At 37.3% G+C, this 23,519-nt stretch overlaps 2 protein-coding genes across 8 annotated transcripts; one reads left to right on the forward strand and one right to left on the reverse strand.

Moving 5' to 3' along the window:
* Positions 1-53: 53 nt before the first annotated feature.
* On the reverse strand, positions 54-13,111 carry LOC119992556. Of its 7 annotated transcripts, none has more exons than XM_038839310.1 (13): positions 12,678-13,111; positions 10,870-11,077; positions 10,364-10,755; positions 10,001-10,273; positions 8,676-8,761; positions 8,450-8,544; positions 8,025-8,354; positions 7,364-7,852; positions 6,680-7,247; positions 6,303-6,533; positions 6,086-6,210; positions 3,192-3,625; positions 54-1,387 (listed from the first exon to the last, which is right to left on the reverse strand). In XM_038839310.1, the coding sequence occupies exons 2-13, from the start codon at positions 11,036-11,038 to the stop codon at positions 389-391; spliced, it is 4,191 nt and encodes a 1,396-aa protein (XP_038695238.1). In that variant the 5' UTR covers positions 11,039-11,077; positions 12,678-13,111; the 3' UTR covers positions 54-388. The 7 variants fall into 7 exon arrangements, with proteins under 7 accessions (XP_038695238.1, XP_038695237.1, XP_038695235.1 ...); XM_038839309.1 differs by having other exon boundaries at positions 8,025-8,191; positions 8,225-8,288; positions 10,364-11,077; XM_038839307.1 differs by having other exon boundaries at positions 8,025-8,191; positions 8,225-8,354; positions 10,364-11,077.
* Positions 13,112-15,329: 2,218 nt separating this feature from the next.
* LOC119993195 (SART-1 family protein DOT2) lies at positions 15,330-23,511 on the forward strand. Its single transcript, XM_038840207.1, has 14 exons — positions 15,330-15,496; positions 15,917-16,703; positions 17,376-17,517; positions 17,615-17,669; positions 18,286-18,399; positions 18,491-18,587; positions 18,675-18,741; positions 18,834-18,893; positions 18,986-19,598; positions 19,965-20,338; positions 20,996-21,216; positions 21,933-22,017; positions 22,956-23,137; positions 23,251-23,511. Exons 2-13 carry the CDS (start codon positions 15,940-15,942, stop codon positions 23,028-23,030), a joined length of 2,667 nt encoding a protein of 888 aa, XP_038696135.1. The 5' UTR covers positions 15,330-15,496; positions 15,917-15,939; the 3' UTR covers positions 23,031-23,137; positions 23,251-23,511.
* Positions 23,512-23,519: the final 8 nt, after the last annotated feature.

Consider the following 23,519-nt stretch of genomic DNA (forward strand, 5'->3'; position numbering starts at 1 on the left):
CACCAAAATACACACCCAACTTTAATGCAGACCATCCAAAAACGAGGATGAAATATGGAGTTGAGATAGGCTAACAGCCCATGATTTCTGGTCTGAAAAAGAAAGAAACTGTTCTTGTCTTTCATCTCTAATAAAAAGTTGATACTTACTGTTCATTTCTATAGGCATTTTGAAACTGTTCCGGCTTAGTTCACCTTATATACAAACAGCCGGCTATGCACTCAAAAACAACAAGACTCTAAAAAACGGTAAAAGAGAAAATATTAGTAGTCCTCTGCGGACTATAAACAGATGGAAAATAGGTCCCCATAAAGACTTCATAAGATTATCATCTTCCCACCTGCATTACCCAGAATATATAACACAAACTGTGGTTGTCATCATTGGACTATTTATCTAACAAGCCTCCAAAGAGTAACAGTGAAGTACTCACATTATGCCTTTCTGGCAGCACCTGCTCGGTTTTTGTGACGGATTTCACAGCATGTTCATTGTCTTTGAACGGGAATGAAAGAGACAGAGAGAGGGACGCAGCAGGGTCATCTTCCTCTCCTGTATCGGTCATCTTATCAAAGGGCCTGTTCTGGGTATTATTTCTGTCTCCCATTCCAACAAAGAAAGGCAGAAGTCCCTTATTTGGAGGTTTTCTATCAGCCCCTAACGCAAGCTCGAGATCTGGGACACGATCGTGAGATCTATTCTGATCTTCTGATGAAGGTCTTTTCCATGGCAAGGGCTTGTCTTCCAACTGAAAACCCTTTACATGAGGTGTGACCACAGGAAAGAAGTACCTCTCAGCAGAGCCTAAGTCCTCTAATATAACTTTCTCATCGCAAGAGTCTTCCGATCTCTTATCCTCTATTGAGCAACCAGAATATGCATCATGCATCTGAGAAGCAAAAACATCATTAGTCCTGCTACATTCATAAACTTCACTATAATCCGCCTTCAGCTTTTTATTAACACTTTCCCCATCGGCATCCAGCTCATTCCATGGCAACGTTTGATCTGTGTCATTAGACGATTCAGGGGCCGGTTTGGACAGATCCAAGTGCGGACGTTTCCTGTGCTTGGAATTGAGGCCTTCAATAGTTGAGTGTCCAGCTGAGCAAGTCTCTATGTTGATATCCCGATCATCTCTTCCCAAGTTCTTTTCAAGCTTAATTCCATCGCCGTCGATAAGCATTCTATCTGCTACTTCAACCTTACCAATATGTCCAGCAATACCTTTTTCTCCATTCTGAATAGGGAGCTGCTTAAAAGCTGAGCTGTCTTCCTTCACAAGTAAAGCATTTGATTGAGTCTTCTCACTCTTGTCAGAACTTCCCTTGATTCCAATTTCCAGAACAGAAGGTTTCTTCAGCTTTATATGTTGTCCCTGATCTTCCTGCAGAAGAATGAGTGATCAGCAATTCCCATTTTCAATAAAAGTAACAAGGATCATGAATAAGTAAGCGTAATTCAAATGATACGAAACTAGGACGTATAAGAACTGACAAATAGGTGTGAGAACATGGCAAACATTTAAGTTTTCCATCATTAACTGATAGAAAGATGTTCCCTCTCTCTACTTTCTTTTCTTCCTTTCCTTTTCTAAATTATGTTTGTACGTGTGTTGTGCATCTGAGCACATGCAAAAGTTTGTTTGCTTATCCATAGCTTAGAAAAATAACAAGTTTCAGAATCTCAGGACAATATTCGAGTTCAATTGCCTATGAAGAACAAGGCAGCATCTAGTTAAAACCTATAATGATCACCAAGATTGACGGTTTAGGATCGGAAAGGCAATGGCTAAACAACACAGTCCAAATTATTCAAACTGGACACGCTTAGATAAAAATATAAAATCAAATAAGAACAAGGGTTGACTTGAGTGAATGCTCTATTCCTATCAACTAAATGACTCTACATCATGAAATTTTCGGGAAAAGTGAAAAGGCAAATCATTCCGAAAGAGATAGGTAGTATGGATTAAGATTTCAAATGAGAGTCTAACTCATCCATGTTAAGATCGTCTTCTCAAACTTTCGAATAATATATCTGATGCAAACTAGTTCTAATAGGGTGCTCTAATTTCAACAAGTATATTCATTGTGCACATCTTTCAGTCAAACTTATTTTTGAGCTCTACGATTCCTCAAAGCAGCACCTGAGCCTAAATCAAGAGTTGCATGTCAGGCACCATCAAAGAAGACATTTTGGTCTGGGATTAGTGTGCATGTATTTCAGTCAAACTTATTTTTGAGCTTTATGACTCTGATCCTAACAGTGTATTTAACTCGACAGAAGTCTAGTCCTAAACAAGAGAGAATTGATGCAGAACCTGAGCCTAAGTCAAGAATTGCATGCTCTCCGCCATCAAAGCTAACATTTTGGTCCAGGATTAGTGCTTTTGGCAGTTTACGTAGGTCTATAGGTTTAGCTAGTTTAATCTTTGTCTTAATGAGTCAAGAGTATATTTTGCTGTAATGGGCTCTCGATTTGGTTAGTTTGGGTCAAATGTTGTTAAAAGTCTTTATGTAGGAGCTTTAATTAATTACTAATACTCATAGAGTCTCTATCAATAAGTTCCTATGAAGAAACATTGTCATAGTAGAATGAGGACTAGCCATATTGAGTGAAGGAAACAAAAGAGTATATAGCCAAGTGTCCACCCAACAAAGAGTATATTTTGACAAGAAGGTTTGAGCATTTGGTTAATTGGAGAAATGCATGCCTAGGGTAATCTCTTTGTTTTCTCTCCTGTTTAATATTCACTACCGAAGTACCTAGAGTTACTGTTTGCCAGCAAAAGAACAACCACCATAACTTCTTCATTCCTTTACCTTCTAGCATTCTCCTGATATTATTCCTTATTTTTTCCCTTAATCCTAAGTGTTTTCTAACCTTTTCACACAAAGAATACACACAAAACCTCAACTATTCTTTCCGTCACTTTTCTCCAGCAACCTGGAAGTTAAGTTGCAGCTTCTATTACTGCTATATGCCTCTCACAAGACCCTGAATAAGATGTAAGCTAAAAGCTAGACAAACTCTTAACTCAATACATAAATTTTAACAATATGACATATGAAAGAAAACTCAGCCACAAATTTTTAGAATAAATTTTAATATGAGGTGTGAAATAAAACTATGCAATAAAGTTTAAAAAGCTTCAGATGATTAAAAAAATGTTTGGAAATAAATTTTACCAGAGGATTGTTAGGTTCCATTTTGGGGCATAAAGACCCCATGCCACTTGCAGTATTTGACGAGGATTTGGATTCAAGTTCACCTTCTTCCTGTTTGCAGCTAGCTTCCAAATCCAAAACTCTATCCTCCATAAGACAAACTTCTTTATCACTATCACCATTCATAGTGACATGAGTCTTGTCAGTAGCATCATATTCTTGGACAGCATCGCAAGAACTTTCACATGCAGGAGAGTTTTTTTTCCCAGTAAACGTGTCCGAACATATGTTCTCAGAAAATGATGTGATGGCATTTGAAATTTCTTTCAATGTGGTCGCCGCATTAGAATCAAAAACACCTAATTTCTTTGAAGGATCTGAATAACTTGAGGAAACTGAACAAATTGATCTCCTACCCCTGAAAACTCCCCAAAGAAAAAATAGCATATTCCAACCTGTCAGCAACAAAACACACAGTTTTAGCAACCACTCAGATTCGGAACAGAAGCTATAGCACTAAGGTTACACAAAAAATTTGCAAGAACCATTTTGGTGTAAAAGTTCATAAGCTTTACAAGGAGCACCATACTGCTGGTAAGAATTAGAAATGCATAAGTAGCATTATAGAATTTTCTTCTATCAACACTAACTCAAAAATGAGAGCAGAGAAGTATTTACCACTGGATCTGCTTCAAGATCAGGAAAAAAAAATCCCAAGACTATAATAAATCAAGCAGGCTCCCAGAATTCTATTTAATAATTATGCACAAAAAATAGGTCGGCATAAAAGTCATATTTAGAAAGTAAACTGCAGAAGTTGCCTTTCATTGCTTTATAATCGTGAAAAAACTTAAAAATAAATATATCATTACAAAACCAAAATGTTAAAGAGGCAAAACTTTGTTAAACGCACCTCATTTGGCTAAAATTAAACCACTCGAATTGATAAGTGTGACAGTGAAATTGCCAACGTTTTGAGGATATACCCTCAGAACATATATTTAACATAACACTTACACATAAAGGAAACTTGAATAAACATTCCTTTTGCCTCATCAATGGACTTTAGTTTGAAAAGGAAAGGGCTCCAAAAATGACAAAAAAGGCCCCAAGAAAGGTATACACAAATGACAGCACGGGACTAGAAAATCAAGCCTCAACATGAACAAGATGTGTGTAGGAAATAAAAATGGCCAGAAGAGCAAGGAGCCAAGGAATAAACAACTTGAAAAATACTTCAAAAAAAAAACAAAGAGGATAATACATGGCAAGGAATCACAAAATACAAAGAAATGACGCTGTAAGTGAGACTGGGTTTACAATTACTGGTACGCCATAAACGATCACTTGAAATTAATATATATCCTATTCTCGACCCCGTCCACTACGGGAGCCTTGTGCATGAGTTTTTTTTTTTGGAACAGACAAACATGTAGCTCAGTTGTTAAATTGCACAGGTACAACTTATGACCTCATAAGTTCAAACCTCCGAAACAATCTCTCTGCATATTATGCAGGAGGAAGGTTGCATACATCTTGTTTGTCCTCGACCCCACCCACTATGGGAGCCTTGTGCATGGAAGTTGTTTACCTTGTTTTATACTGGACCTACCTGTCAGACCACAACCATATCCGTAGTCTGGTTCGGACAACCTAAAAATCCATAATTTTGGTTCTCTGAAGTTGGCCCAATAAGAACTGGCCAGGTTGAATCAACCAAGATCACCTAGTCAGGTTTAAGTGAAGTGGACGGGATTCAATATGACAAAAACAAGCCTTTTTCACAGTTTAAAATATTTTTAAAAATAATAAACTTTGAACCTAAACGAAATCGGTGCTCTACAGTTTAGTCAATCTAAAGATACTAAAGCCCAAAAATGAAAATGACAAAAAACCCTAAGTCTTCACTCTCGCAATTGTCCTTTGATGCCATCACCACCAATAGCCAGAATGAGGTTGTTGGTTGGGATACAATAAACAAATATATATTGTTGTGTATGGTTCTGACTTCTGAGTATTGGGCTATTAAAAGACAATATATCCAAAAAATATGCATGTAGCATAAATGCGAATGCTTCGTTGGATGTGTGGTCACATGTGAGAAGATAGGAAAAGAAATAAGATTACTAGATCTACGGCATGAGTAGCACCAATTAAAGATAAGTTGTGAGAAAACCATTTAAGAAGGTATGGGCATATACAATCGCGGTGAGGAGAATCGAGAGAATTTGTATAGGAAGGAGTAGGAAGCGAAGAGAAAAACATAAAAAAAAAAAAAAAAAGAGCATGAAGTAGTAAGAAATGATATGGATTCAATATGAGTTATGAAAGTAAGATCGACATATCATAAATGGAAATTAATGGCAAAGACGAATACATGTAGTGGATTCCCGTTGATTTTCTAAGATTCATGTAACCGACCCCAAATTTTTTGCAAAAAAAGCTCGGATGATGATAATGATGATATAAATAAATATTGCATTGGTTGCCATATGCTGAGGTTGGACCGAAGTCCAACCAGTGACCCTGTAACCCTTCTTCAGGGTTGCTGTTTGGGTAGGGTTTCAAAGTTTCAAAACACTGATACATATTACAGAGAGTGAACAATGACAAAGATACCGTACCATGCAACCAATGTCAAAGCAGTTTTTTTTTTTTTTAAAATCAACCTAGAGCTCTTTACGGAAACGGCTAAAGAACAAGAAACAGATATCAAAACTAGACCATTTAGTGAAGAGCATGTTTCATCATCATTCATAAACAAGCTTTAACTGTATAGATCAACACGACCAGAAGCATTCTAAATGATTTCACTAAAGTTAACCTTAGCATGAAAATGACAAGAAAACCTATCAAAACATCATTATAAGGAAGAAGTCTTTGCTCAAATGACATAAATCCACTACTAGTCTTACGCTGGCAGTTCTCAGGAAGCACGTTGGAAGGGAATATCAGGAGTTCAACCCCATCAACAGTTCCCTTGAGAGCTAAGTCACTTTTAATCATGTTATCCAACAAACCCATATAACTTTTCTCATAACTGCATCACAAGTAGAGCAGACACTTTAGACAAATTTCTACAAGACATGAATCTGAAAGACTGGATTCATTATAAAAGAAAACTGTAATTACCTCTCAAGATCCTTGGCAAAGAAATAAAGAGCAATATTATCCTCACTGACACCATTGCATTGAAATTGTGTTGGCCATGTGCTCAGGCGAGGTACCTCATCTAAGGCAACTTTAAGTGGCAACTTCTTCACTACTTCCAGCACCTTTGGCGATGCACAAGTTGATAAATGCGCTTGCAAAGAACCAGACAAGTCCAGAACTCCTCCACCTTTTTGCACCTCAAAAGTACCCCTGCAAAGTAAGTAACACAATCTTATAGAGAGAACAGCTTCAAGAAGCAACAAAACAGCCAGAAGACAGGAAAAACAAAATGGGGAATAGCAAAGACACATGCTTCCAAGAAACAAAGAAAATGGACTACAGGAGGAAAAACCCACTGCCAACTATACTCGGGCACAGGAATAGAGAATGTTTTACAAAACGCAGACACTGTAGGGCAATGTGCATAATGCTGCTCTTCAGATGCTCTTTCAGATTTCACAGATGTCTTTGGAGTGGACAACCCATCCATTTCTTCCACCTCTCCTTTCTTTTTATGTATTCTAGGCCTCTTCAGCATAGCAAACTCGACTGCATCTTTTAACTTAGGACCTTTTCTCATCTCCTCTTTCAAACTTCTTGAAACAGACAAATCAACACCCGAAGAAAGTGGACTACTGACAGCACAAAATTCGGAAGCATGGCCAGTTTCTTTACATTTTCTACAAGGAAAATTTCTGGAAGCCATTGTAACTGGATGCCTCGAATGACTAACAGGTAGCTCCCTACTTTTCTCACCCTGCTGCAACAGTTCCCCTGACCTGGGTAACCCATCTAGAACACAGGAATTACTTGATGGTCTGTCAGCAGTCCAAGAAGCATTTGAGGCTGTTTCATCCTTAGGGATGACTTGGTTCATCTTCTGCCCACCAGAACCACTGTTTCCACTGGCATCTGAAGCTCCAACTGCATTCAGAAATCAAGGAAATATTAAAACTAATAAATAAATAAAGACAAGAGAATGATGATAAGTGGAATTAACCCATGATCTTCAGTTCTTCACTGAGGAGATAAGATCATACCAGAAGTAACTGGAGTTTCTAAAGCTTTACGAGCTAGACCACCGGCTGATTTTGTCAGGGTACTCAACTTTCCATCAGATTGAACACTTTTTGAATCTCGGTTGTTACTTGCAGATGTCAGTTTTGAATCAGCCTTAGGACTTGAGATAGAAGAACTAACTGCACTTGAAGTAACAAGAGGGCGATCCTGTTTTAAAGATTTTTTCCATTCTGGTGCATTCCGGTCTTTAGTTGGTCTTAACCCTTTTAGATCTTTAGCAAGTGAAAATTGAGAAGAAAGCATTTTAACTTTCGATTCAGGAGCATTTAAACGGCCAGGAATCACAGATTTAAATGAGGCAGATTTGCCTATTGTTCTTGTATGGCCATCCTTTATATCAGAAGCCGCATGTTCTTTAGTCTCCTTCTGCCTGTAGAAAACTTCATCTACCTGCTTGAGTTTCGGTTTGAAATTTGGGGTGCTAAATGAATAGGATTTTAACAGAGTGCCTGTCCAAAGAAGAAAACAATGAACTAATACTGGATACATAAAACTAAAAGCAAGGCAATCGTACAAACTTCAGAAGAGCGGACTGTGCTTACCTCTAAAAAAATATCAAAAAGTAAAGGTGCTTGTACATGTGACTAGAATACGTTTTGTGAAGGAGAAGTGTTTATTTACCTTTTGGAGGATGAAGCCGCATACTGGTGGTGGGGGAACGCACAGTTTCTAAAATATCATTGCCAGATTGATTTCCAAATGACTTTTGAGTTGGCTTTGCTTTCCCCTTATCTAAGTTGAAAGAACTATCCTGAGGAAGTGTAGCTGTTCTGTGGGGACTAGATGACTTCGGAGACACAGTGTTTGGGGGACTAGATGACTTCGGAGACACAGTGTTTGGTTCAATTGCCTGCCTTCTCGAAGGTGAAGCAACCTCCATATTTTCTGCATGTTTATTACCAGAGTTTGGTATACTTGGACTAGCTTTATTTACTCTTTTAACCTCAGCATCTGACCAGTTAATAACAATTTAACCAGATAAGTATGCCATGTTGGTTTCAAGAAACTACCACTTATATATCTGAGATTCAGTGTTACACTTTTACCTTGCTTCTGGCTTTCACTTTCCTCAGCAAACTTGCATTCTTCACAAAGCCAATCACCTTCTGGAACTTTCTTAATCATCTCTCCCATGCAATAACTGCATAATAGAGATAAAAATGCTGAGATACATATTAATCATAGAATTGTGGACCAAACTAAAATTAATTAACACAAAACTACACATAGCAGACAAACACAAACAGACGCTGCATATGCTTAGTTGCTTACGTGTGTTCGGCACCATCACTGCACTTGCTACATATAGCAAGCAAATCTTCCCTACCTGCATCCCCACATATATCACATATTTTTACCTGCACAAATCGAATAAAAGGACTCTGAAAACTTATTTTTTTTTAAAAAAAGTAAAAGAATAAACTAAAACAGGCAAAGGCAGAAAGGCTCTGAAAAAAAATAATTAAAAAACATGAACAAAAAAGGAAGAGACAAAGAAGGAAGACAACTGAAATGCAGATAATCTTCCTCATTCCTCCTGGGAAACATCATATGTATGTTCCAAACACTTGCTGACAAAATATGACTACGTAAAGAAAGTGAAGGGCCAAAAATAGCTTGAAGATAAATCCCCCTCCTTTTCATTCAATATCATTTCTATCATTTCATTCTATCTTGAAATTCAATACCTGGGGAAAGGACACCCATTACAAAATGGAAACATATGCTAACATCTACAACTCAAAGAATCCAAAATTCTAACGAAAAAAATAATTGCAGTGCAAAAATTGGATTGGAAGCCCGGGAACTAGGCTTTAAGAAACACCATTCAAGCACCAGTTAAACTTCTTTTACATCCCTTTGCTACCTTACAAGAGCACACCTAAACAAGTAGTCACTGCTCAAAACAATACAACAATCTTCCAGGACATCCATTTTCAATAACAAATAACAATACATGTCAGTCTGACAGCATGCAAACCCTTTTCACAATAGAGACTTTCTAAGGTAAATGCATTTTGTGAAAACAGGTCAAGCAACAGTTTTTGTTTCCATAGCAACCCCACTTACAGTGACCGAGTAAAGACCAAATTAACTATTCCTTATGGCCTGACAATGATTGGAATGTCAGTTTCTCAACAAAAACCAATAAATACTAAGCCTTGCGAAATCATCAAGGAGGAGGGGGGGGGGCAATGTCAATAATGCAAAGATGCACATGAGTACCTGTATTTGGGCACCATGGACAGCGTATAGACAAGAACTTTAGCATAAGCATACCTCCCTACTAATAGTGTGTAAGAGTTATTATATCAAGGCCCCTAGTAATATTGAAAGGTTATAATTGTATGGCCAAGATAACAAAAGCACAATCACTCACATCATGAGTACCTGTATTTGGGTGCCAGTACTTTTTGAGTGAAAATGCCATTATATACCCTTTTAAGTGGCAAATAAGAAGACATGGACGGCGTATAGACAAGAACTTTAGCATATGCATACTGCCTACTAATAGTGTGTAAGAGTTATTATATCAAGCCGCCTAGTAATATTGAAGAGTTCTATCTGGACAAGATAACAAAAGCACAATCACTCACATCATGTTCCACAATATCTGACTCATCACTCTCATCTGCAGATACAGACTGCAATGGATGTTCCTTTGCATCAGATAGCCCAGCTGACTTAATATTCTTCTCATCTTGATCAACTTTATCAGAAATTTTGTGACCTTCCTCAGGTGGCTGTTTACTATCTTTGTCCATTTCCACTTCAGAGTTTTTATTTGAGACCACTGAATTTGCCCCAGTTGCTGCCTCTTTTGACGATGACAAATTGATACATTCCCCAGGGCCGACAGGCACTTTTCCCTAGACAAAACAAAATGGATCCTACTCAAAACCTTAAACATTTTCAGAAAGATAACTGTCACTTTGAATAAGGCAGTGTAAACTACGAACCTTTGGAATGCCACCATGGGCCGAAGCATCAACTGACCAAGTCTCTAACATGCCTGAATTGCAGGAAATAAGTGCCTTTCCAGATCCTTTGGAATCTAAATTACTAACATAAGCTGTATCGCATGACACAATTTTCCTTTCCAAACTTTCCTTGGAGTAACTGACCAGTACATCAGCATCATTCACTCCACTAATGAATGATGTGTTATCATCACGGTTTTCTACTTCTCTAAATTTCTCTTTCAATTTTGAAGTACTTTCATCCAAAACAGGTGGTGCTTTTGAAGAAGGTCGACCATCAGCTCCTGTTCCACATAAGGATGAATTGGGGAGCACCTCAGTGCCATTGGAAGCATCAGATACGTCTGATAACCTGATAATCACTTTGCTCTCTGCATTTTCAGACAATGAATCATGACTTGAATTGACACTGAGCAGCGTACTGCCTTCACTGGTGGCATGCTGTAAAGTTTCACATGCTCTACTCTTAGAAGAAAGTATATCACCTGCACTGACAGAGATCTGACTGGTTACAGTCGCATGGCAGGTTTCTTCAGAAGATCCATCACTCTTTGACCCCATTCGAGCTGGGTTAAGGTGCATACAAGATGAACAAGGAGCAGAACACAGGTTGCAGAACCCGGACTCTACTCTCATGTAAACCTTCTGATTCATGGGATGCTTACCAGATCTTTTGTTTAGCCCGTGTGATCCCTAAAGAACCACAGAAAAGCATAAGAAAGAATAATAAGCATGATATATTGACGAAAAATCACATTCCAAAAATGACACTCCATATTCAAACAACACATAACGCACGAAAGCAAGAGCGGAAAAAGGTACAAAACACTAGCTGAAACTAAAGGAAACTGCCATCAAACCTAGTACCACAGTCTGCAGTGGCACCGTCCATCAAAAATTTACGCTGGAACCTGAGTCTACATCTGGTTCTACAGCCAAAAATTACATCCAAGCACTTAAAAAGCTACCCCAGAAAAGCAATTACCTATTACCTATTTAACAGAAGGTAACACTACAGCAAAAAATGTGCTCTCTTCTATACTCCCAAAGCACTTTGGTGCAACAATCCATTAAATACAATAGAATTTCCCCACACAAATTTGTGGCCCAGGAATATTCTATTTAAGACTATAGTAATACTGTATTACACATAAAAGAAAATGTTCAGGAAACCTAAAAATTGGGCCAAAATATTAGAACAAAGCTAAAATGGCACATCATAAAACTTGCAAAGACCAGCTTTACCATTTCAAAACTAGCAGCATAAAACCCAACGACTACAAAACAGCAACATTCCCACTGAAATTTTCTCGCCGAACTGGCTTAGAACCAAATCAGTGGTTTGAACTTAATAATATAGGTATAATTGCATAGGCAAAAGTGTTCACAAAGTTACTCGTCACAAAACATTTGTCTTCATACAATAATATACAGGAGTGATTTGGTTTATGAGGGGAGGGAATAAGAAAAAAAAAGAGTTGTTTACTTATATACCCCATCCCTAATCCAGGCCTTCATAAATAGAGGGCCAATATGGAATAAAAAATTAGATACTTCCTCTCACCTCACAAACACCTCAATTTGGGGTTTAAGAAATATAGACAAATCAGAGTAGTAAAGGGGTCAATCCACCCCTTAATCATACCTTACAAAACTCTCCACCTCGAATCCAAGCAGGGTGAAACGCTTAGCCCCCCACCCCCATGCAACCCTCCCTACTTAACTCTCAAAAAATATCATCCAATAAGAGAAAACTCCATTTTCAAATCTTCCTCATCCGTTTACAATGAGAATAGATGTCATTGATCCATTCTTCCTCTTTGCAAAAAAAGCATCTAGGTTGTAAGGACATTAGAACATCATACAATTAACATCATTTCAGATTTCATACTCAATTTTCTCAATCACAAATGTTGTCCTCTAGATGTGATCAACAAGATTATTGGCAGCACAAAACAAAGTAAAATCTGAAGTGACAACAAAACCCAACCACACAAACCTAGCTAATATCTTCATGACCCAGAGAGCAAAGAAAAAACCGCAATACTAAACCAACATTCATCAAAAGTGCCAAATTCAGCGATCAATGACGACTAAATCCAAATTCGGCAGCAATCCAACACGACAGTTAAGCTCAAAACCCAACTGAAATAATAAGAAATAATTAAAAAAAAAAACTCCCAGCAATAGAAAATATATATATATGAGTGAAAACCAACTGATTCAAATTTAAAAAAAAAATCAAATTCAGGGAAAAACAATACTGAACCCTAATTGAAAAGTAATATCATGCCTTTCGGTTCCTTAATCACCTCCGCCGCATTGCCTAATTCATCCACAATTCGCTCCCTCCATTTCGCCGACCACCCGCCCCAATAATTGCACACGAAACTCCAGTTCCTCAATCTTCTTCTATCGCCTTAGATTCTCTCTCGATATCGAATTCAATTTCAACCAAAACCCCCTCCTCCTTCTGTTTGTTATAATCACAATCCCCAATTACAGCGTACCGATATAGAGCTATACAGATAGATACATAAACCTACTCTCTCTCTCTCGCTCCCTCCCCCCCCCCTCTCTCTCTCTCTCTATGATACTGAAATTGTCATCCAAGTGAATCCCTATGTTTCAAATTGGCCTCTCTCACACGCAAACAGACACTCTCTCCTTCCCTATATTTCTCTCTCTACTCTCTCTTCAATTTCGTTTCTCTCCAGTGAAAACAAGGTAACCTGGTTAATTTTGTTTTTCTCGTTTTTCACATTTATATATATATTTGTTTTAAATATTAGCCAGCCTAAAGGACGCGTCGCACGTGCCTATTCCTGTACAGGCGTCTAATCACCTAAACATGCACGTGTGTTGACTCTGCCCTGTGCATGGAACACCCTAACTCGCTAACTCCCTCAAAAGTACTCTTTTAAGTTTCTGTTTTTTTTTTAAAAGGCCCACATGCTATACAGATACCACAATTGATGGAAAATTACTCAAATCTCAAACCCTCTTGGTGATAATGGAACCTTGGACCTCAAGGTCCTAGACACTAGACAGGCAACCTGACCAACCAAGCTACCTCTCATTCTCAAAATACTCTTAAGTCTTAAGCAATTGCAATGACAATTTTTTACTGAGCTAACAAATCGTATTGGGATATATATTTTGTTGATGTGATTAGGCCAATCAAATATATTGATACAATGATATAAATTTATTGATTGATTTTTGTGTAATAGATGTGGGACTCAATATTGATTTTTAGGTAAAAATATGTGTATATATGTTAAAGTGGATCTTATATTGACAAAGTGAACCAACATATGCGCCAACTAGTCTCCATGCTAGTATGCTTGGGCCAACATAATAAGGTCAATAAATTGACATTGTTGTGTCACATTTTTCATCCATAACCCATCAAAAATACATTCATAGGCAAACAAAATATCATTGTTGCAATTGCTCTTAGTGAGTATCCTCACGGCGCTTTTCAAATCATACAAAGATGCTTAATTAGTTAACGGGTCAGAAACAGGTATGAGTATTTTTATAAGAAAAATAATGTACGAGTTTGTCGAAATCAACCCATCCTGTATTCGTATATGTTATTACTTATCACTTATATATATATTATTTATAATACTCATATTTTACCTATTAACTTCACTCATATATATATATATATATATTTCATTTTTACACTTGAGATTTTTATAATTACTAAAGTTCTTAAAATTATACTTGACGGATATGGATATTGACTAATGGATACGGGGACAGAACAAAGAAGTCCCCTCCCCAAACTCACAACGTTGATGACATAACTTTTTTACGCATATGATGTGTGCATGTCGCATAAATTAGGGATTAAGGGATGGGTTGAGGCTACCCCAAGGGCCTCATTACAGACCACATAACATTCCACATGCTTAACAAAATATAAAATAAATCTCGTCCACTACATCCATTCTCATTCCATCCTCTTTTTTTAGGACAAAATTATTATTACTAATTAAATAGGTATAATTGTATAATAGATATAGGATTAAAGTTCGCAAAAGAAAACATTACTCAATTACAAATTCATAAACAAACACTAACCCAAATGCATAAACAGATCACATTCGGAATGCAACTCTACATGGTGCAGCCCTTAGACCTAAGGATAGGCCAAACAAATTTTGGGTTTGAAAAAGTAACCAATTCCTTGAAAATTCATTTTCATACTGTTACGAATAAGAAGAAATTAAAAAGAAGTCGAAGAATGAGGCGAGAGAGATTTTAGCCAAAATCACTTGAGGTATTATCAACAGTTTGAGCCGAAGGCCATGCGGCTTTGTCATTCTAAAAGACGACTCAATAGTTATTATGTTAGATCGTGTTTATAAATCACATTGCTTGGCTTTCATCAAGTGTTATGAAACTTTTAACACTTACATTGATGGTAGGTCTCACAATCAATCAATGAAATTTATTTTTTTTTATAATCTTTATAAAATACAAGGATGATCTTGAGGAAGACGCGTTTGATTAGACAACACAATAATTTTTCATAATGGTTTGCCAACATTCACCATTTAAAGTTTTTTGTGACTGCATATTCTTATTGTTTGATTTCTATTATACAAAAAATCCATATTTAAAGTTTAATCCTCTTAAATAAATTTATTTTATTTTATAAAGCCTCATAACTATATACTCTCTATTGTTTTCACAATATTAACGTTCACAGAAATGCAATAATAATAAAATTTTTATGATATGCATAAAAAAATTAATAATATTATTTTTTTAATAACTATGGTAATAATATGGTAATTATTATTTATTTGATGAGTTATGAATTGAAATTACAAAATTTATTAAATGAAGAATAACAGACAAATAATTGTATAAATTGGGAAAAAAGTATTTGTATATGTTAATGTTGATATTCCGAAAACCGCTGGTTCAATCGATAAAAGGCCCAAACCGAAGACAAGAGGCATAGCAACCGGCAAGTCGAGTGGGAGCGATCAGGAAAAGATCAGCTGCGCAAGAAATTCTTCAATATTTGAAGCCACAACGACAAACCCTCTCTCAGATTGGCCGACGCCAACATAAATTCTGACTTCCGAGGTAAGTCTCTTGCTCCATCTTCTCCCAATTTCTTCTTATTTGTTGGCTTGAAACCCTCATCGTCCTAAACTGAAATTGTTAACTATCGTTTTGATATTTTTCGGTTTTTGTTTTTCGTGCTTCAGAATCAATTCAAACTTGGGTGAAATTCTTTGTACAAACTGATGTTTCGGTTTATGTAATGCTGCTTGTTGCCAATAGTTGGACCTGAATAGTTCTGTTAGGGATATGGTGTGATTTTTACTGATCATATTTGTGGCTTGTGATTTTAGGGCTTTAGTCAGTTTTGTTAAATTTTGTAGAAGTTTTTATCAGGTATATATTCAAGCTTATAATTAATGTGGCTTCAAACAATTTTCTTGCTTTTTTTTTTACTCCCTTTTTTATATCCGTTGATGGAAATATCTTGGTATACTGCAGATTCAGTTCCGGTTGTGGTAGACATGGATAGATATGAGCATGATTCCCCAACCAGGGAGGCATATGATGATGGCTATGAGCGGAATGGGACTGATAGGTCGAGTAAGCATCGGAGCAAGGATAGGAAAGACAAGGATCACAGAGACAAAGACCGAGAACGGTCTAAGAGAAGTGGTGATGATGTTGCAAAGGAGAGAGAGAAGGAGACTAAAGGTTTGGAGAAGGAGCGTGACAAGCATAGAGATAAGGATAGGAATAAAGATAGTAAGGTGAGGGAGAAAGATTATGATCGGGAAAAGTACAGGGAGAAAGAGCGTGAGCGTGATAGGAAAGATAGAGGGAAGGAAAAGCAGCGGGAAAAGGAGAAAGAGAGAGAAGGCGATAAAGAGAGAGGGAAAGAAAAGGGCAGGGATCAGGATAGAGAAAAGGAAAAGGAGAGAGAAAAAACAAAGGAGAAAGATAGGGGGAAGGAAACTGAGAAGCATAAGGACCAAGAGAAGGATAGGGAAGACAATCATGACAGAGATAGACAAAAATCCAGAGAGAAGACTAGGGAGAAGGAGAGGGAGATGGATCAAGAGACAGATAGGTTGAAGGATAGAGAAAGAGTGACCAAGAAAAGTGGCGAGGAAGATCGTGATAAAGGCGAGGAAGATAAACTTAAATTCATTGATGATCATAACAGGGATAAGGACATTGCAAAGCCAGGGAAGGTTTCTTTTCGCGATAAAGATGGCACAGCCAGAGCGCATGTTGCAGCTTCAGAGCTTGAGGAGCGCATTGTCAGGTAAGTTTATCTCCAGCTGCTGATACTTTTTCACTGTCTGTTTGTTTCATTTGACATATTTTTGAAAAAAGGTTGCTCAAATCCTTGGTCCTTCTTTGTTGTATCAAGTGTTTTCTGGGTTTTTGGTCAATGTTAATATGTCTATTGCTAAACAAGATTTTGGATGGTGTTTTGTCCTTTTGAGGTTAGTTAACTGACCATGTTTTTAACATGCAATGTTGATAACCAAAGACTTGTACAATCTTGCCTTTTTTTTTTCATTGCATGGTTGTGTAAGAATGGTTTAGTAAAACTTGCACTGTTGTCTTTATCATTGTTTAATTAGTTTCCTGTGGCTTGACAAATATTTAAGTGTTTTTCCATTTGGAGTATCTTTCGTGTTGTATTTTGGAGTTTAGACTACGGATTGGAATTTTGGTTGCTTTCCATGTCTATCCTGTACCTGCTTTGTGTTTGCCAGTGTTGCGTTTTGAATGAGATCTTCTAAACCTAGTGATTTTTTCAAATTGTTTACAGATGAATTTATGGTACATTACTTTGTGCTCAAGTCATTTGTTGAATGTTGTATTTTTCTAATGATGATGTAATCTTGTGATATTGCTTTGGAGATTATTGTTTGTACTCTCCTTTGTTTTTTTTTCCATGATAGATTGTAATATAATTTTTGCTCAGGATGAGAGAAGAAAGAGAAAAGAAAAGAGCTGAAGGTGCTTCTGAGATCTTATCATGGGTTAATAAGAGTCGTAAACTTGAGGAGAAAAAGAATGATGAGAAAGAAAAGGCGTTACAGCTCTCAAAGGTTTTCGAGGAGCAGGTTTGTTCATTTCAGAAGGGTGTTGCATTTCATTTTGTGTTGCAGTATATGACTGATCTCATGTGATTTTTGTGACTTGTGGTTTGAATTTTCTCAGGACAATATTGGTCAGGAAGAAACTGAAGATGAGGAGGGGAGTGAGCAGAATAGTGGTATGTTATTTAGTAATCATTTTCCAAAATTGTCTCATAAATATCTAGCTGTTCCATTTTCTGTTTTATCTGAATGCCTAACTTGAGCACGGTTGGTGCTGCTAAGTGCTAAGTTTTTTCTTAAGATTTTTAGAAACTAATTAAGTGAAGAAAAGTTTCAACATGTTCTTACTCCTTGCTCTGAATAAATTCATGCGACTGCTTACATATAAACTGCTAGAAGAGTTAGATGTGTTGTGTTTGTGTGCAATTTCCCCTTGATTGCATTCTGTTCTGTTATTTTAATACTATCAGGTTACCCTACGTAGGGTGACACTCTCTCAATAACATTCTTCTTTCTCTGTCCTCTTCCTCTCTTTTTTCCCTTTCTTTTCCTTTAATCTGGTGCCATCTCCACATAAATCATTTGTGACATTTTGGACCCTTATCAGTTATTCGTTGTTGAATTTGTTATACCCTATTCAATTGTATTCTCATAATATTTTTATGTCCATATTTTGGATCTGAAAACTTTTTATCTTTAAAGTATGAGCAGATTAACTTGGTGAGGTTTAAGTGAGGATCTCTGGTTGCTGTTTTCAAGACTAATTTTTTTTTCTTGGCCTCCTACAAACAGGCTCTTTAGCAGGAGCAAAAGTTCTTCATGGTCTCGACAAATTAATGGAAGGTGGATCGGTTGTTTTAACTCTGAAAGATCAGAGTATACTTGCTAATGGTGACATCAATGAAGGTAAAAATGTTTTGGTGTGACATTTTCTTATTTAGGCTGTATGAGATCACTTAGCCATATGATGTGAGATGTTGTTGGTCTAATGTGGCAGATGCTGATATGCTTGAAAATGTTGAAATTGGAGAGCAAAAACGCCGGAATGACGCTTATAAGGCTGCAAAGAAGAAAACAGGAATCCATGAGGATAAGTAAGATGAGAATTACTGCAAGCAGGATTATCCTTTATAAGTGTGGTAGAGTGACTCGCTAAGTGGTAAACCTTTCTTATATTGTAGGTTCAATGATGACATTTCTTTGGAGAAGAAAATACTTCCTCAGTATGATGATCCAGCTGAAGATGAGGTTATATATTGAAATTTTGCGTTTTTTTTAAATATTTAATTTCTCATACTTGGACAAATACGTTATCATGTCAATTGGTTCTCTTTTGGCAGGGACTAGTCCTTGATGGGCGGGGGCGCTTCACAGCCGAAGCAGAGAAGAAACTGGAGGAGGTAATGTCTCCTTTCATGTTGTGATTTAGGGGATGTGAATAGGGAGATGTATTGTTTTTGCTTATTGACTTTTCTTCCTGATAAATTGTCAGCTCCGAAGAAGAATCCAGGGTGGTTCGACAAGTAATCAATTTGAGGATCTCAACTCAGCTGCAAAAATCTCATCAGATTACTATACTACTGAAGAAATGCTTCAGTTTAAAAAGCCCAAGAAGAAAAAATCCTTGCGAAAGAGAGATAAGCTGGATATTGATGCCCTCGAAGCAGAGGCTGTTGCCACAGGATTAGGTGTTGGAGATATTGGTTCTCGCAATGATGGGAGAAGACAGGCTATTAAGGAGGAGCTGGAGAGATCTGAGGCTGAAATGAGAAGTACTGCATACCAAGCAGCTTATGCTAAAGCGGATGAGGCATCTAAATCACTGCGGATGGAACAAACTCTTCCTAGTAAACCAGAAGAAGATGAAAATCCTGTGTATGCTGATGATGATGAGGATCTTTATAAATCCTTAGAAAGAGCCAGGAAATTAGCACTGAAGAAGCAAGAAGAAGCAGCTTCTGGTCCTCAGGCAGTTGCCCACCGTGCCAGCACTGTTATCAGTCAAAGTGCAGATGATCAAATTGTCACAAAAGATGAGTCACAAGAGAACAGGATAGTCTTTACAGAAATGGAAGAGTTTGTTTGGGGTCTTCAGCTCGATGAAGGTTTGCTTGCTTGCCACCCTCATTTTTGCATCCTTTGAATTTGGACAAATCTGAAATACAAGCAAGTTAGGACTGCTGAAGTTTTATATGATTGCCTGGACATTTTGCTTGTTGGCAATGCACTTTTATGGCCCCTTGATTGAGGTGGTCTTCAGCTTGACGTAAAATGCACAAATGCACGTTCAAACTTATAGTGGTCCTCAGGCTGTTTGAACATGCATTTTACTCGAGCTGGAATTGTTAATCTCTTCACAGTAAAATGCATTTTGTATCTTTGATTCTTCATCCTTAGTTATCTTATATATTTTTTTTGTTCAAAGTGGGTTTTTTTCAGAATTGCCAACCATTTTGCTTTTGTTCTTTCAGACACCCGCAAACCAGACAGTGAAGATGTTTTTATGGAGGAGGATGAAGATCCAAAGGCTTCTGATCAAGAAGGAGAAGATGAGGCTGGTGGGTGGACAGAAGCTTTGCAGGATTCAATAATGGATGAAATGCCTGCTAACAACAATACAGAAGAAATAATTCCAGATGAAACGATTCATGAAGTTGCAGTGGGGAAAGGTTTATCTGGAGTTTTGAAGCTGCTCAAAGAGCGTGGAACCCTGAAAGAAACTGTTGAATGGGGTGGTAGGAATATGGACAAGAAAAAGAGCAAACTTGTTGGCATTGTGGATGATGCTGGTAATGAAAAATTCAAGGACATCCGTCTTGAGCGGACAGATGAGTTCGGGCGTGTGGTAAGTTCTTGAGCACTTCATTTGACACTGTTCTTGTGGTTTAATAAGCCTATGCTGTGGTTCTGTTGCGCTCAAAGTTATCTAGTAAATATAATATGGGTGTGAAACATAATGATGGTTTGTTACTTGATACATGCAATGGAACTTTGTATGCCAATTTTTTTTGTTCATATGATGATTACGCTTTTCTATGGGCTGATTTTGGCTTTAGATATATGTTGATATGATATGTCTAGAGATTGGAGCAAGCTTTTTGAAGTATAACTGGTTGGGATCTTGGGTTTCAGACCCCTTAGTGGGTGCCAGGCGGGGAGTGTTTGTTCTGGAAATGATTTTAATATTCCTTATAAGTTACCATAAGTTTTTGGTTTCTCCTTTACATTCGAATGAAGGATCTATAATGCATGCAGTTTTGTCAGTTGGTGGGTACTGTTTTGTGAGGCTGAAGGCTTAGAAAGGCTAAATGGGTGTCATGTCAACTAGGTATGTCTTCCCTAGATGGCTAGGGCTTGTAGTAACATTCCTTCCAACTTTAGAGTGTCCTGGTAAAGCTACATCTGGGTCCCATAAATCCTCACATAAGCATAGTTATCACTTTTAAACATAATAATTACTTGACGATGATATTTAATCTGAGTTGTTTCCTTTATTTTCCAGTTGACTCCAAAAGAAGCTTTTCGTTTGCTCTCCCACAAATTCCATGGCAAGGGGCCTGGCAAAATGAAGCAAGAGAAAAGGATGAAGCAATACCAAGAAGAATTGAAGTTGAAGCAAATGAAGAATTCGGATACACCATCACTGTCTGTTGCGAGGATGAGAGAAGCTCAAGCTCAGTTAAAGACACCCTACCTTGTTTTAAGCGGTCACGTTAAACCTGGGTACGTCTCTTCTATTTCTTTTCTTCTGTATGTAACTGTTGAAATTGAATAAGAATGAGGTAGGGAGCAGTTTTGATAATGGAAGCAGATATCTAAGAAATCTACACTGCTGAAAGTTGAATGTTTTATCTAGTTCTTAATTCTTATAGCTACTTTTGTCACTCCCTTAATGTCTTTCCACTCTACGAATCAAGCAACGGACACATAGTACTTAATTGTTTCTTGAAATTTATGTTGCAATGAGTTGATCACCTGCCTCGCTTGTGTTTGATTACATAGTGGGAGGCGAGGAAACAGATTGTTGCTTTACCGAAATGAGTTCTGTCAGAAGCATATGAGAACTTGGGTGATTTGGTTGGTTAAACCTAGCTATTCAGATGGACATAGGACCATTCCCATGGCATTTTATCAGAGTTTACTGATTTTTCTAGACCTTAATACAATTTGGTCTCTTTACCTCTTTGGTAGATCTTTTTCTGTCCATCCTGTTTTGGCTAGTGTCTTTTGTTGGTGGATAGTGATGGTCAAATGCTTCATTGTAAACTTTGTGAACATTGAATTAGAATACTTCGGAATCGAAAAATGGAATGATAAAACATGAGTACATGATACGCAACATGCTTCTTTTTTTTTTTGATAAATATGCAACATGCTTCTTATTTGCATAAGATGCTTATATGCATGCATATTTGTTTTCTGTTTGTATTTTGTTGCAGGCAAACTAGTGATCCAAGCAGTGGTTTTGCTACTATTGAAAAGGATCTCCCTGGGGGATTGACACCCATGCTTGGTGATAGAAAGGTAGGCTAAATTCGTGCGTTTTGGGCTTCTGGATTTATAGACTAGCTTGTTGAATTATTTAAGCTTTTCTAACTTGCTGTAGCTTTGATTGATGTTAATTGTTCTGCTTGCTTTCCTTCCTCTTCTTTGACAGTTAAATAGGTTTTAAAAAATCGTGGTTGTGTGTTGACATTGTAATTTCAGATTTTCCCTTTTGTACAGGGATAGAAAAATAAAGAAAGGAGAAAAATTGCTGGACATGGTGATCACATTGAATTTGTTAAGAATATTATTTTCACTGTTACACAATTATCCTTTCTCCAGTTCGAGCTTCTAGGCTTCTTTTCATTGAACTAATGAAGAAATGAAACATTAGGGGGTTGTTTGAGGGGGTAGAATATATACTTCAGTGTTTCTGATTTAGTAGGTTGTAGTTGATTCTCTACCTCCCTTTTGGTGGCACTCTTTTAATGCCTTCTAATGTTCTTATTTTTCTATGGCATTCGGTAAGATTATATAGTAGTTTTTCTCCCAAGAAAAGGTAACCTAAGGTGCAAAGGTCTCATATTGCCCTAGGCACATGCCTCAGCACCCAATCCTCCCTTCCAGTTCCAGCCTTTGGCTTATTGGTTGTTTAGCTCCAGGGTTTAAACTGCAGGTTTGATGAACTGGACTCCAAAGCTCTAGCTTCCCATATTTATTGCCCCATCCCCTTGCAACCCAAAAAAGAAAAGTTTGAGGTGCTAATTTTCAGTACGTCAGGCATTTTGATTTACTTAAAAATCTGTTGGCAGGAATGCTTTGTTTGTTCACTGTACATTTCTCAGTTTCTTAGAACCATATTCGTATGTCATATGGTTCACGTTAGTGCCGTTCTGATTTTCTTCCAATGTTTCATCTTCTATATCTTGAATTTGTCAATCAGTGTGAGATAACAGTGTAATTTATTCTTCTTTCAGGTTGAACATTTCTTGGGGATAAAGCGTAAGGCTGAACCTGAGAACTCAAGTACACCAAAGAAGCCTAAAACTTGAAAGTGACCGAAATTTTCTGCCAGAGATTGTGGGCAATTTAAATTTCTGTCTCAGCAGTGCATTCAATTACTTACAGCCTTACAGGAAGGCACACATGTTATCAAGGAGTGAGTTTCCGCTTCTCCTTGTAAATATAATAGAAATCGCGTAATCTAAATAGGCAGTTCTCAATTTTTTTTCTTTCTAGATTCCAATTGCTGGTACTCATTTTCTTTTGCAGATCTTTTGTTAAATGGGTTAAGTATAGCAGCACATTGCCCCTCTTGCAGTACATATGTGCCCAGCTGGGCTTTATTTTCCGCGGGACGTTTGGCGGTATGACATCATTAACATCAAGATATCTTAATACTTTTTTATCTGTATATCTGTTATTACTTGATTGAGAGGAATACCTCACATGGAACTCGTGGTGCTTATTACTGTTGCCCAGATTAAGACAATTTGTGGTAGTTGATGAATTTATGCGATTATTAATCGTTCACATTAAAT

Source organism: Tripterygium wilfordii, chromosome 23, assembly GCF_013401445.1.
Source record: "Tripterygium wilfordii isolate XIE 37 chromosome 23, ASM1340144v1, whole genome shotgun sequence".
NCBI lineage: Eukaryota > Viridiplantae > Streptophyta > Magnoliopsida > Celastrales > Celastraceae > Tripterygium > Tripterygium wilfordii.